A 14,351-nucleotide genomic window follows, 5' to 3' on the forward strand; every position below is an offset into this window, starting at 1 on the left:
TCCAACGCTTCCATAAAGTGCGCTCTGGACGTGGCTGACACTGCCGCACGCGCAGTTAACACTAGCGTTATGCTTCGTAGACATGCATGGCTGAGGATATCTGGGTTCAAGCCAGACATTCAAACCACCATCTTGAACCAAACAGTCAACCCAGATCACCTGTTTGGCCCTGAGGTTGACACCACCCTTGAGAAGATGAAAAAGGACACCGACACTGCAAAATCTATGGGTGCCTTGCAGTCCCAGCAGTTTCGGAGTGGGTCCTTTCGTCGCTCCAATACTAGAGGCACCTCAAGGGGGCAACTTTCGCAGTCAGCGCAGTTCTACAAAAGCAACACCCAGACTACTTATACCAACAAGGGTCGAGGTGGATACCGCGGCAACAACGCCAAGGGCAGAGGACGTGGCAACAACAGCTCCAGGTCCTCCACCGCCAACAAACAGTGACGCCTTGTCACTGCCCCCCGACCACGCAACACAGGTCGGGGGGAGACTCCAGCAGTTCCTGCCCATGTGGAAGTCCATCACCAAGGACAGGTGGGTCAGAAAACTTGTACAATTCGGTTATTGTCTGGAGCTCACATCCGCTCCACCCAACATACCCCCAAGGCACCGTCCTATGTCCGGCGAGCACTTGCACTTATTGCAGCAGGAAGTCACAGTCATGCTGCAAAAAGGGGCAATAGAGCTCGTGCCCTTGCAGGAAAGAGGTGCGGAGTTTACTCCCTGTACTTTCTGATTCCAAAGAAGGACGGATCCCTCAGGCCCATCCTGGATCTCAGGCCCCTCAACTTTTACATCCTATCAGAGCATTTCCACATGCTCACACTGCAGCAAGTTCTCCCACTGCTTCAACAGGGGGACTTCCTAGCAACTCTGGACCTGAAGGATGCGTACTTCCACATTCCGCTACATCCTTCACACAGAAAATACCTCAGGTTCACCATCCAAAACCAGCACTACCAATTCAAGGTTTTGCCTTTTGGGGTCACCACGGCACCCAGGGTTTTCACAAAGTGCCTGGCGACGGTGGCGGCGCATCTCAGACGTCAAAACATCCACGTCTACCCCTATCTGGACGACTGGCTCATTCAGGCGAAGTCGGCCCAGCAGTGCGCCGACCACGTGTCCCGCACCATTCACCTTCTGCACGATCTGGGGTTCTCACTGAATTACCCAAAATCCCATCTCCAGCCCGCCCACATACGGCAGTATCTGGGTGCGACCATAGACACTCTGGCGGCCACAGCACAGCCAAATTCAGTGAGAGTCGACAGCATTCAATCGCTGATCCAAAAATTCAGACCTCAACACTCGCTTCCAGCAAGAGTGTTCATGCAGTTGATAGGCATGATGGCCTCCTGCATCTCCATTGTCCCGCACGCGAGACTACATATGCGTCCGCTTCAGGAGTGCTTGGCACGTCAGTGGACTCAGGCTCACAACCAGTTGAAAGACCTAGTGTTGGTGAGCGGTCGGGCATACAACTCTCTGCATTAGTGGAATCCACGAAACCTTTGCAAGGGCCGACCGTTTCAGGAGCCTGTGCCACATATTATCCTGACAACGGACGCGTCTCTCCAGGGATGGGGAGCGCATGTACTCCAATACACTGTGCAGGGACGATGGACGCAGCAACAGGGGAAGATGCACATCAATGTTCTAGAACTGATGGCGATCTTCATGGCACTAAAGGCTTTCAAAGTACATCTATGCAACAAGGTCGTGTTGATTCGAACGGACAACATGACGGTGATGTACTACATTCAGAAGCAGGGAGGCACACACTCTCCGCAGCTGTCTCATCTGGCTCCGAGCATGTGGAAGTCGGCCATTCAAAGGAACATCTTCCTCATGGCAGAGCATCTCCCAGGCAAGGACAATCAGATGGCGGACCTGCTCAGAAGGCACAGCCACCAAATGCACGAGGGGGAGATACATCCATCAGTACTCCAGCCGTACTTCCAAAGGTGGGGTCATCCAGACATAGACCTGTTCGCCACGCAGGAGAACGCAAAATGCCAAAGCTTCGCCGCCAGGTTCCCACACCCACTGTCGCAGGGCAATGCGATATGGATGAACTGGTCAGGCAAATTTGCTTACGCTTTTCCCCCAGCACCTCTGATACCGCTGGTGGCACGCAAACTCAGGCAACACTCGATGACTCTCATCCTAGTTGCTCCAACGTGGGCTCGTCAACCATGGTACACCACGTTTCTGGAACTGTCCTTGGTACCGCATCAAAGGCTACATCTCACACCCAGCCTTCTGACGCAGAGCCTTGGCGACATTCAGCACCCAGATCCGCAACAGCTCAACCTGGCGATCTGGCTCCTGAAGTCCTAGAGTTTGGCTACCTGAACTTACCTCCCAATTGCATGGACATCATTCGGGAGGCGAGGAAGCCCACTACTAGAGCCTGCTACGCGGCAAAATGGAAGCGGTTTGTCATTTATTGTGCGAACCACAACATTAACCCGCTGGACGCTTCTATTCAGAACATCATCTGTTACCTGTTCCATCTGTACAAGTGTAATCTGGCCTATACTTCCATTCGCATTCATCTGTCTGCAATGGCCGCGTATCTCCAAAATAGACAACACCTTTCACTCTTCAAGGTGCCTGCCATCAAAGCATTTTTGGAAGGCCTCAAACGAGTCATTCCGCCACGGACTCCACCAGCTCCTGAGTGGAACCTCAATGTGGTTCTTACCAGGCTGATGGGTCCTCCTTTTGAGCCACTGCATGCCTGCGAGATTCAGTTCTTGACATGGAAAGTGGCTTTCCTCGTAGCAATTACATCACTACGGAGGGTTAATGAATTGCAAGCCCTCACAATCCAAGAGCCATTTATCCAAATTCATTCCAACAGGGTGGTGCTCCGCACCAACCCTAAGATTCTGCCCAAGGTTGTTTCTCAGTTCCACATCAACCAAACAATCGAATTACCTGTTTTCTTTCAAAATCCTGAGTCACTGGCGGAGCGGATGCTCCACACCCTTGACGTTAAATGGGCCCTAATGTATTACATTGATAGGACCAAGGATTTTAGAAAAACTAAGCAACTCTTTGTCGCCTTTGCGCGACACCACAAAGGTAACCCTATTTCCAAGGCTGGTATTGCTAGGTGGATCGTTAAATGTATCCAGATCTGCTATGCAAAAGCAAAACGCACTCTTACCATTCCACCAAGAGCCCACTCCACCAGAAAGTTGGGGGCCTCTATGGCTTTCCTTGGAAACATTCCCTTAGAGGACATATGTAGAGCAGCCACATAGTCTACCACACACACATTTACTAAGCATTACTGTGTTGATGTGCACTCCAAACAGCAAGCAGCTGTAGGGCAGGCTGTTCTCAAGACACTTTTCCAAACTGCTGCAGCTGGCACGGGCGGCCGCCGCTAATGGAGGGACTGCTATGTATTCTATGCACAGATATGAATTCAGCAGCCCACATGCCTCGAACCGAATATGCTACTTACTAGTTATGCATCTGTTCTTGGCATGTAGGGCTGCTGACATTCATATCGCCCGCCCTCCTCCCCGGCGCCTGTAGCAGCTGCAGTATTCACATATATACTCATAGCATGGTCATCATTCACTGAGTTTCTCTCCATCTTGGCCACAATGGCTAAAAATAATCTGGGGATGGAGTCGATGCCCATGCGCACTGTAGTCCAGGGGAGGAGCCACCTATCTTGTGATACTTCGAAGACTCTTCCAGGACAACAATGTGCAATCATCCGGACCCAACACTAGGCAGCGATCTATGCACAGATATGAATGTCAGCAGCCCTACATGCCAAGAACAGATGCATACTAGTAAGTAGCATATTCGATCTCGCTGCAAAGTATGTCAACTTTACATGTATACCAATGATTTTCAGGATTTATTTCATCTTTCCTCACAAATGGCATTCCAAAACATAATGCTTTACATTTTGAATTGGATGGGACTTAACAGGCTGAAATTAAATTCATAGAGCAATAACAAATATGTCCTTTGGACTAATTCATACTGGCAATCTGAGATGGTTACCTTGCCAATCCAAATGATGCAGCAAGAAGCGTGGTGAGGGTCATCAATGGCAACTTAACCATGAAATTCTAAAGATCTGCAGTGGTTGCAAAATGTATCTGACTGCTGAGACAGATTAAAAATCCAATGCCTTATCTCACTACTGAGGCTCATATAACAGTAGTGATTGCTTTGATCACTGTGAGGTTGAACTATGCTAATTCTAGTATAGTTTGCGATTTGTACAAGAGGCAGCCGCTAGCGTGATAACCAGAGCTCCTAGAAAGGCCTCTGTGCTCCATTGCATACATAGCTGCACCTGCTGCCAATAAAGTATAGGATACAGTTCAAGATCTGTTGTATTGTTCTTAAGGCACTCCATGGCCTAGCTCCTTCCTTCATCGCAGAGTGAGTGAACAGTTGCAGCACTATTCTCCTCCTCGACACTACTTCCTCAAATCAGATGTTTGTTCAATCAAAGTTCGGAGGACAGTGCTTTGTGGTGTGGTCGCCAAAACTGTGGAATTCCTGCCTCATAGCTCTGATACCTGCATCTGAGCTGCCGCCTTTCAAACGTTCTCTAAAAACCTGGCATTTTGCACCCGCATACTTGTGTTAATTGTATTGTTACCTTGCTCAGCGCCAAGAAACCGTTTGTATCAGTGCGTTATATCGAGTGATTATAAATGAACGACATGCCTACAGTTGTTTCTGCTTTCTATTTCTCCAGGTTATCCATTCCCCACTGCCCCACCAGTGGATCCCTTTGCCAGGATTCGAGTTGACGATTGTGGGAAAACGAAAGGATGCTTCAGGTTAGTGTTCACACATAGTTCAACATTTCACACCTGACATCTCATTTGTATCTGCAGTAGGTTGCTGGCACTGGTAATAATGAGTAGCTACGTACTAGCTTTAGTATGGCCTCTAATGATGTGCTCTTATTGCGTTTAGTATAGCAGCAAAAACAAGGCAGCCTAAATAATGGACTCACTATAAAACATTACTGTGGGGACTTGGGAAAAAAGTTCGTTTTTCACCTTTTCTTGAAGGTTAGATGAACGTGTTTGGGATATTTATAAGGAAGTTTGTGTCAAATGTCTGAAGCAAACAATGTTTGTTCATCTCGTTCTGTCCTCCAGCTCAGCTCTTCCTTCTTTGGTATTGTATTGTTGAAATAAAGCCTGGTGAAAGTTTTTTTTCTACAGGATCAAATGATCTCTGCATGCAAGAACGCCAAGATATTATAGGAGGGGTATGTAAACACCCAGCCAAAACAGGCTGTACTAGGTTACGTAAGGCATTAAAAAGTTGAAGTCAGAAGTACTGTCTCGGCTTTCTGGGTCAATTCATAATGAACATTTCACCATAGTTAATATGTTATCCTCACAAAGGATTAAACAGTGGTAAGTTAACATCATTTTTTTAATTGGTTATATTTTTATTGGAGTTATTTGAGACATTAAGACATCAGAAATGTAATATTAGTTTCTAGTGAGCACAAATGATAGACATGAAATACAAAAGCATACAATAGAAGGACATAAAAGTCCAACTAAATATTTCGTTCGAAACTGGGTGTTATCCCTAACCCAGGCAAAAGCAGAGCAATGATCCAGATCTGATGTCCATAGATGAGATGATGGTGGTCAGCAGTGGATTGTATATAGAACCGAAAGGATCATGGTCAAAAGAACAAAATAGCAACAGATGATTGAAAAGAGAATGTTAGATGGTTTCCAAAATTGTAGTGAAGACTTCAGTCCAAAACAGCTCATTTATCAAGGAGGTCACAAAAATGTGCATTGAACCAGCAAACGTTTCCCTGCAGCACACACTTGCCAAAGAATCTCTCAAGTTTGCACATAAATGATTTTATTAGAACGTAGTACATTTGCTCTATAGTTCTATAAAACTGAAGAACTTGATTTGTCTAATTCTAGAAATTAAATGAGACACAAGACAATTTTCCATGTCTCTTCTTTGACATCTTTCACAAGCATTATGCCCCATTTCTGCGCTTACTCTCTCAAATGGTTGGGGTGTTATCTTGGTCACTGTCACAGTGCCTTATAATCTCATGATATGTTAAAAAATAATGCTTTAAAAGAGCTGTGATTGGACATGTACTCTGCAAAAAAATATGAATACTTGTAATTTATTTTAAAAGTAATAATCATCAAAAGTAATAATAAGGTTATATCGAAACACCATCGCTATGAGCTATTCGAAATTATTGCGTTTTATTTGTTTTTGAAAAAATAAAAACACAGGCTAATTCAGGTTGAGATCAATTGATTAATAGGATTAATCTGAAATTCCAGGCATATAGCCAGTAAGGTATGGAAGAACGTTCATTGCGTTTTAAGTTTAATTTGTAAGAAGCCTTTGAGTGATTACACTTAAAAAGTATCATTTTCTTTTTGACTATCCTTAACAATAGCAAAATGGAGGTAAACATATGACCACCATAGTTTTCTGCTTCCAAAGGTGGTACCAGTGAAGAAATGAGGGAGAGCTTTTTGTCCTTGGTAGAAGTCTGTGCCACTAACATTCTTAATGAGTTTCTTCATGGTTCAAACATGACTTGGTCATGACTGATTTATTTTTTGTACCAGCACAGGTAATGTAAATTACCCTGAAATATTGGAGACATGTCGGTGGCTCACCTCATCATTTTAAATGAGAATGTATTTTCTTGAGAAGAATCCCAAAGTTGGCTTTATGAGAGAAGACCTGTTACCTACGATTATTCCATTGCTTGGGAAGAGCATTAGGAGTGAGCAAATCTCAGAAACCATTGCTTCATCCTAGCTATGTCCAGCTGAAACCACGGGCACAATATTTGGTATGAAGGTCAGCTATTTGGCTTGTTCAAATGAATCCCCGAATTTCTAAGCCATGTCTTGAAAATGCCCTGAAGGAAGGTCTCATGAACTCAGTCTTCCCACGCATCTTGCTTAAAGGAAATTGCCTTGACCATGAATGATCTGCTCAGTACCAGCAGATATTGAGAACTTTCACTGTAGGAACCTGTTTAATCGTGCACATATTGGTCTATACTTACTGTTTATTCTTGAGAACGTGTTTAATTTTAGTCTAACAGGGATGATATTCCGAAATGAGTGGGGCCCTGCTCAGTGATTGTGTTTATTTACTGTCGTATTAGTATGGTTAGAATCGTATGCATTTGGCCGGATCCAGCACGCTTCGATTCATGCGTGTGACCTGTGAAATATTCTCCATGCTTATGCGTAACTCAGCCCTCCATTCATATGACAAAGAGGCTTACAGTTGCAGGGACTACAATTCCCAGGTGCCCTAGGCGACTCGGTACTAGCCCGCTAGTACACCCATCCATAATATTCTTTCCTTATTTTTCCGAATTTTCTTGTAGTAAAACGGTGTGAAGCTGGACCCTACTATCCCGCTGTAGTTTTACACTAATCAACCAAAGATCGGTAATAAGAGGATTAATGTCGGCCTGCCATGACATATGCGCCAATAAACCAAGACAGACTACATTACACAGAAAAATTGCGCAAAGTCACGCGCGACATTCAGTTCGTCCGAAGTTCTACGGCTGAACTACACAGCGTCCTCTGCGGGAGTCTGTTATTGACAACATTTCGGTAAGCCAGCAAATCAAGACTTCAACCGTTTTGCGATGAACTAAATCCACAATCGGGGTTAGCGTTAACCGGCCTTTCCCTCTGTTTCTCAGACAGGCGGCATCGGGCCCCGCGACACAGAGACATAGAAAACGAGGAAACAAGACCAAGTCCCTTCTGCGTCTTTGGGCGTTTGAAGGTAAGCGAAACATAGATGGCAACACACTGATTTTAAAATAGAAGGCTTGGCCAAATTACTTATACCGGGGACGTTTGTGCTTACCATGGCTACCTTTTATACCACCCAGGCACTTGCAGTCATGGTAGCGACAAACGAGCTGCTTGAAAATTTAAAAAATAGAACACGGTCCGCTAAGGACACTGTAGCACAACATAAGGTAAACACACTCGCTGCTAACAAGAACATTGAGACCCCAAAAATCGTCACATTTCAGTGGCACTCATGGTTGTTTCATTTCTCTTTTATTTTTATTTTTGTGTTTATGAATGACACAGAGGATTGAAGGAGATATTTCCCTTGGTCAGACAACAGGTTGTTTACACGCCTCCTGGTAAGCTGAAGACACATTCTGGTGGTTAAGTCATTCATGTTGTTTTAGTCAATTCCACAAATTGGGCTGAGACATAGTTTCTTCTTTTTTTCTCCACAGAGTGTGTTTGGTCCTGAAGAGAATCCCTAGCATTTGTGGGATTCGAAACGCATAGACCATTCGGTCTGCCTGGTTGCCTATTTTTTGCTTATTTAATCTCGCAATAATTGTGGCAATTTAATACCATACTATTTTTTCATGTGAAGAAATTCAAGTATTTCGATAAGTTGTTAAGAACGTGTATTTACAACAAATAGTGGTAAAAAATTACTATATCGTGGCAGACCAAGTGCTTTGAAAATTGGTGCATTTATTCCCCATTTGATTGAGCTCTGTACAGGATGAATGTGTGAGGTGTGTTTGTGACATGATTGAAGTTGTATGTATGAAAGTATTTTTGTGATTTTTTTGTGAATTCTTTGCACTTTTCCTTGTGTCCATTTGCATTTATATGTGTGTGTTTAATATTGTGTGTTTTAAATGTGTTGAATTTTCCAAAAGATCGAAAAAAAATTTTTTTCAAATAAAAGAAGCTATTTAATAGCATTGGATACATTGTACGGTTGTCTATGTATCACGGATAGACTTGGTCATCGATTAGTGTATCAGTACTGGCATTTTCCCTTGTTATCACATATTGGTCCATAAGCATTGCTTTACACAAAGAGAGATTTCCCTTAAATTGCACACCTACCAGACACATTTCCCCAAACGAACTATTAGCAGTTGCCAGGGTAACTTCATTCACACTTCTCCTTCACAGGAGCAATGCCACATGCCTGCACCAGTTAGGGTTTCGCTTCATTTCTACTCACAAATGGAATTTCAAACCATAGTGCATCCACAGCCTATTCCTACTGCCCAAAAGCCAACACTTATCACCGAACTTAAACTGTCAACTCAAATTTTACCTGACAATTCCCCACATTTGCTTGGTCAGTCTCATATGTTTGACCATCTCCCTGTTCTAAAATATTTCAGTTTATTGGAAATTGACCTCACAATGACCCAGCAGAATTTCCGCCCCCTCTATATTGGAACATTGAGGTTCTAGTAGATCATGTGAGTCAAAACAGGGAAATGGGGGGATCGGGGAGACTAATCTAAATGATCCCGCCTCCCACCCTGATTAAAATCGGTATAGCGACTATCTACAGCGATGTTGCAGAGAGTTGCGCTTAAATTACTTTGGTCGACATGTTTCTTGCCTATTTAGTTGGATGGATCTGCCAGCAATTGTTCAGGACCAAAATAAATGATGTATCTACACTCAAGTCTCAGCAATCTCATATTGGTTGGACGGCCTACGTCCTAATATGGCAGCTCTTCACATCCTGTTATCATATCAATTGCACTAGCTTCTTGGTTGCATTTTTTCAAGTAATACACAAATTTGCAAACTCCCCACCCCCCTCCACTGCTGATGGCCCACTCCTATGTTTTGTAGACCAAAATCTATAGGGGTGTAACTAAAACCTAATTTGTAGGAAAGTTAAAGTGGGGTGACTGTCCGGGTAAATAAGTGGGTGCTTTGTGAAGTGAGGGATGGTGGAGATCAGAGTACCTCCTAAGCCCAGTAAACCCCTTATTGCAAGTACAGTAGTGGAGGCCCTAATTCAAGCAAGAAAATAACTTTAAAAGGTAGCAATAGCTACCAAGCTTCAAGGGGTGAGAATGTCAGCTGCCTTGAAAGCTTCCAGTAGGAGGTCCCAACTCATAGCAATTGCTTCCTTTCTCAGGCCTCTTTTTTCCTCACACCGGATAGCTATACTTTCAGCCAACCCCACTTTTCAATCTCTTCCTTCCAGCTAAGCAGTGATGGGGCCACGGGGGATTTCCACCTCCTAGTGATACCTCCCTTTGCATGAAGTAAGGCCAGATCTGCAAATTTGTCTTGCACTTTATGTTCTTTAAGCCTTCTATATAGACGCAGTATACTCATATCTACAGTGTGCCATCCCATATCACCCACAATGTCCTTTAAGATAGCAGATATTCTACCCCAGCATCTCCCTACGCTAGGGCAAGACCAAATCATGTGTAGAAAATCTGCATCCTGATCAGGGCATCTATGACAGGACCGCAGGATGGCTGGGAAGATTGCATGAAGTCTGTGTGAAGTTTGGTGAGCTCTCTGTATCACCATAGATTGGATAAACTGAAAACGGGTGTTGTGGGATATTCGTTTTGGGTATGCTAAAATGGTTGTCCACTCTTTATCTGTTAATGGTCTGCCTATGTCCTGTTCCCATTTGGTACGTGTTGAGGTTAGTGGAGATGGTCGATGCACTCACGTGCCCCTATAAAGCCATTGGGTTAGGTGGCTACCCATCCCCATAAGATACTTCAAATGTACCAACTTGTGTGTTTTTTGTTCTGCCCAGTGTCTGTATGTCCACAGACTATCCAGGGCAAGACCATTATACTTAAAAACGATTTTACATGGACTTACAGCAAACATACGAACTGCAACAGCTCCAGGTGCATATATGCCTTGATCTGCCCCTGTGCATTGTTATACATCGGGATGACCATGCGCCCTGTCAAGCAAAGGATAATGGAGCATAACAGCAACATTCGTTGTCATAAATCACACACTAAACTTTATGACCACTGCAAGGATAAGAACCACCCTCCAGAAAGCATTCGATGGACTGTGATTGAGTCACTACCACACCTCAATCAACGAGCACTCTTCAAGCATGAACAAAGATGGATACATCGATTGCAGTGCGAAACGTTGGGATTAAATGATGGGGTGCCCTGGACTACACTCGCCAGATAGACATGACTCTGGACACGTTGTCCACTTTCACATGCCTGTGTATGCCGTGTTAAGACACCTCAGTCCATTCCAAGATGGCGCCCGCCCTACTATACCCGGCCTGCGCTGTCCTTAAACGGACCCCTCTTCTCTTTTCACCCTTGCGTGCCGTCTCTTAGCAACTGGACGGACGCACCCTCGCAATGCGCGCGCCTCTCCCTCATTTAACCCAGAAACTTTCTGACTACCGTGCCGGCTGTCCAGATAATTGGTTTCCAGTGGGAGGGGTAGGTACAGAGAAGCCTGCCTGCAGCGACGTTTGAGGTAAGGCGTTGGGCCGTAACTCCGCTCGCGGACTGCAATGACACGCAGTCGTCCTCTTACTCTGATCTCGGCAGCCCGGATTGGTTTTACTTTTCCCTTATTCACCCGCGGGCTGCTCTCCTCTTCTTCCCCTTCAGGATCTCCTCACTCGCTGCCGGCCCCACCTGGACAGCTCGTGAGGTTTCCAAGAGGAAACAGTAAGGGTAAGTGCACCGCCGCTTTATAAATACGATTCGACCCACGCTACAAGGCTGTATAGGGCGTTTGCTCTTGGTCCCCCGCCTCCCTCACGATCGGAGTCGGATATACACGCACCCCCAACGCGCGCTGGTTTATACGACCACTTTACCAGCGTACGAAGTTATAATTCTACAGAGTGTCAAACTACGATTTTTTGGTTTGGTTTGTTCTGTGTGGCACTTTCACTGTTTAAAGTTCAAAATTCGAGACTACTACTTTTTTTGCAAACTGGTGTCACACGTCGCCTCATTACCCCGAGGTGTATGATCAACACCCTTCCTGCCACGTGATGACCTAATCCACTATGTGTGCTGCAGAGTCGAGATAACGGCATGGTTTATGCATACTAGTCATAGCAAACCAGCACGGCAGCATAACTCAGTGCGAGCATCTCACACGCACTCAATTGATTGAAACCCGACTCCCTCTCTCTCACAACAGCACCTGATGCTGTTAATTCTTAGACAGGGTCACCCACTGGGCACGCATGTTCTGATATTGTGAACATAGGCACGAATAAGATGTAACTAAAAGACAGAGTAACGGTGCCATCATTTGTGTCTATATTGTTGTCTCTTTTCACTCTCTTTCAGTTCCCAGGAGGTCCCCTGTGTGGAACCATTTCGGTACGACACTCTCACAGGTCGTATACTGGTGTCCTCCTAAATTTAGAGGATCCGAGCAATTTATGAGCACCCAGGTCCTGATGAATCGCCCTTAAGGCGTGAAACATGTTGACCGTTTCTTGCACTTCAAGGGTTGAGTAAGGGTTGGTCTCATTGCTTACCACCCCTTAGTACCCCTGTAACTTTTAATTGAAGCAGGAAGCCTGACTATTAAAATAATCACCAACAGGACTTCACTGACTTCTTTTAACTTCACCACCATGCTCACGATTGCACTCCCTTAGGCCCCTCACACACACACACCCGCTGGCCCAGAATAGAAGATCTCCACCAAAAGTGCAGCTCCCATCGCTGCCCGACGGGCATTGCACCGCCAGCCTGCCGAAGGAGCAGGATACCGATGATGACGCTGGACGACTATCGGCTGGGGCTACAGTTGTAGTCCTGCCGGTAGCCTGTGTGAGGTATCCTTACATTCTGGAATATGGGTCTACACCATGCACTCTAGACCCTCACTTCACCTCTTGTCTAATTGAGTGAGAGAGAATACTGGTTGAGCTAAAATTCTTAAGCTCTCCTGGGGGAACTCTGTACACCGATTGTTGTTTATTGCGTTTCAGGACAAGTACATTGGACCCCACTAAAAATCGTCCTCCCTTCTTCCCCTTGTTTGATATTAACATAACATGTCAGACTTGCATGAGTCAAATACAGTGTCTCTGGGACCCCCGCTCATTTGTGAAATCTACATGTGTGAGCAACAGTATGTCCACAAATAAGTCCCCAACCGTTGTCACTCTGGCTTGCAACCAGGGCTCTAATTTGCCGGTGGTAAGTGTACCTCGGTTGGTGGGAATACCCAGCAATGGTATATTGGGAGCATACCCCAGGGGGCTATTGGTGTAATTTAATGCCTGCTTCCAGTATAAAAGTGCAGTGCTGAGAAGTATTCCTGCAGTGTGTGGTATGGGGCTACCTGGGAAGAGCAGTTTGTGCAATGTGCCCTGAGCCAAAATGCGTTCCAAGTAACCAATTTCCTGCAAATTCCAGCCTGCTGGCCAATACGAGAGCCACTGCAATTGTGATGATAGACAGTACACATAAAAGTCCGCCCCCATTCCCACCATAGTCGGTTGGGTGTTGTAACTTCGCTAAGCTCAAGCGTCTGCGCCCGTGCCCCATATTAAGCTAGTAAGAAGTGTATTCAGTATTGTAAAGACTGCTCTTGGCACTACTACTGGAAGGTTAGTAAAAAAAGTAGAGTAAACGCGGAAGCAGGACCATTTTAGAAATGGCTAATCTCCCTGCCACAGAAAGAGGCAATGACGTCCGAAACACAACCTGAGTCCTCAGGGAGATAATCGCCTTATGTAGATTCCCTTCTATGAGATCCATTTTGTTTCTATAAATTTGAATCCCTAGGTATTTAAAGGAGTTATGAGCAATAGTTATGTCATGATTACCAAATGGTATTGACAGCGCCTCTGTATTACCGAGAGGAAAAGCGTAGGATTTTGCATCATTTGTTGCCAGACCTGCTATGTGTTCAAATTGTGTGAAAAGCTGAGCCACAGTGTCCAAGTTTTATCGCAGTTTCTTAGTGTATAGAATAATGTTATCTACGTAGAGGATATAGCATGATGGGCATCGCCTATGTTTATACCCCAGTCCGCTGAGGATGCCCGTAGTTTACAGGCCAATGGTTCAAGGGCAAGTGCAAACAATATGGGCAATAGGGGGCATCCTTGTCTAGTGCCCATTGTATTTGATATGATTGTGATATATGAGACCCTGTGCACACTCTAGCTGTGGGAAGATGTTACAATATTTGAATCCAGTGAATATAAGCATGTGGAATCCCAAATTTCTGTAGTGCGGCTAGCATGTAGTCCCAACTTAATGTGTTGAACGCCTGAGTAATATCTAGTGTGATACATCCAGCATCTGGGTCTTCTGCAGTACAGGCAAACATTACATTGCACAGCCGGCGTATATTCAAAGACGTACTTCATCCTTGGACAAGGCCACACTGGTCTATATGAACCAGCTTCGGCACAAGGGGCTGCAAGGGATTAACTGGGATGTTACTTAATATCTTATACTCAGTGTTTAGTAAGGAGAGCGGACGATATGCGGATAACTGAGTGTGATCCCT

At 45.1% G+C, this 14,351-nt stretch overlaps 1 protein-coding gene across 1 annotated transcript in view; it reads left to right on the forward strand.

The window, feature by feature from the left end:
* FRRS1L (ferric chelate reductase 1 like) overlaps window positions 1-14,351 on the forward strand; it is a 146,967-nt gene that overhangs the window by 69,844 nt on the left and 62,772 nt on the right. The window contains exon 2 of the mRNA XM_086965374.1: window positions 4,751-4,835. Within this exon, the coding sequence (XP_086821500.1) occupies window positions 4,751-4,835 (85 nt within the window). The remainder of the gene's footprint in view (window positions 1-4,750; window positions 4,836-14,351) is intronic.

The sequence above is a fragment of the Lissotriton vulgaris genome, chromosome 4_1 (genome assembly GCF_964263255.1).
Source record: "Lissotriton vulgaris chromosome 4_1, aLisVul1.2, whole genome shotgun sequence".
NCBI lineage: Eukaryota > Metazoa > Chordata > Amphibia > Caudata > Salamandridae > Lissotriton > Lissotriton vulgaris.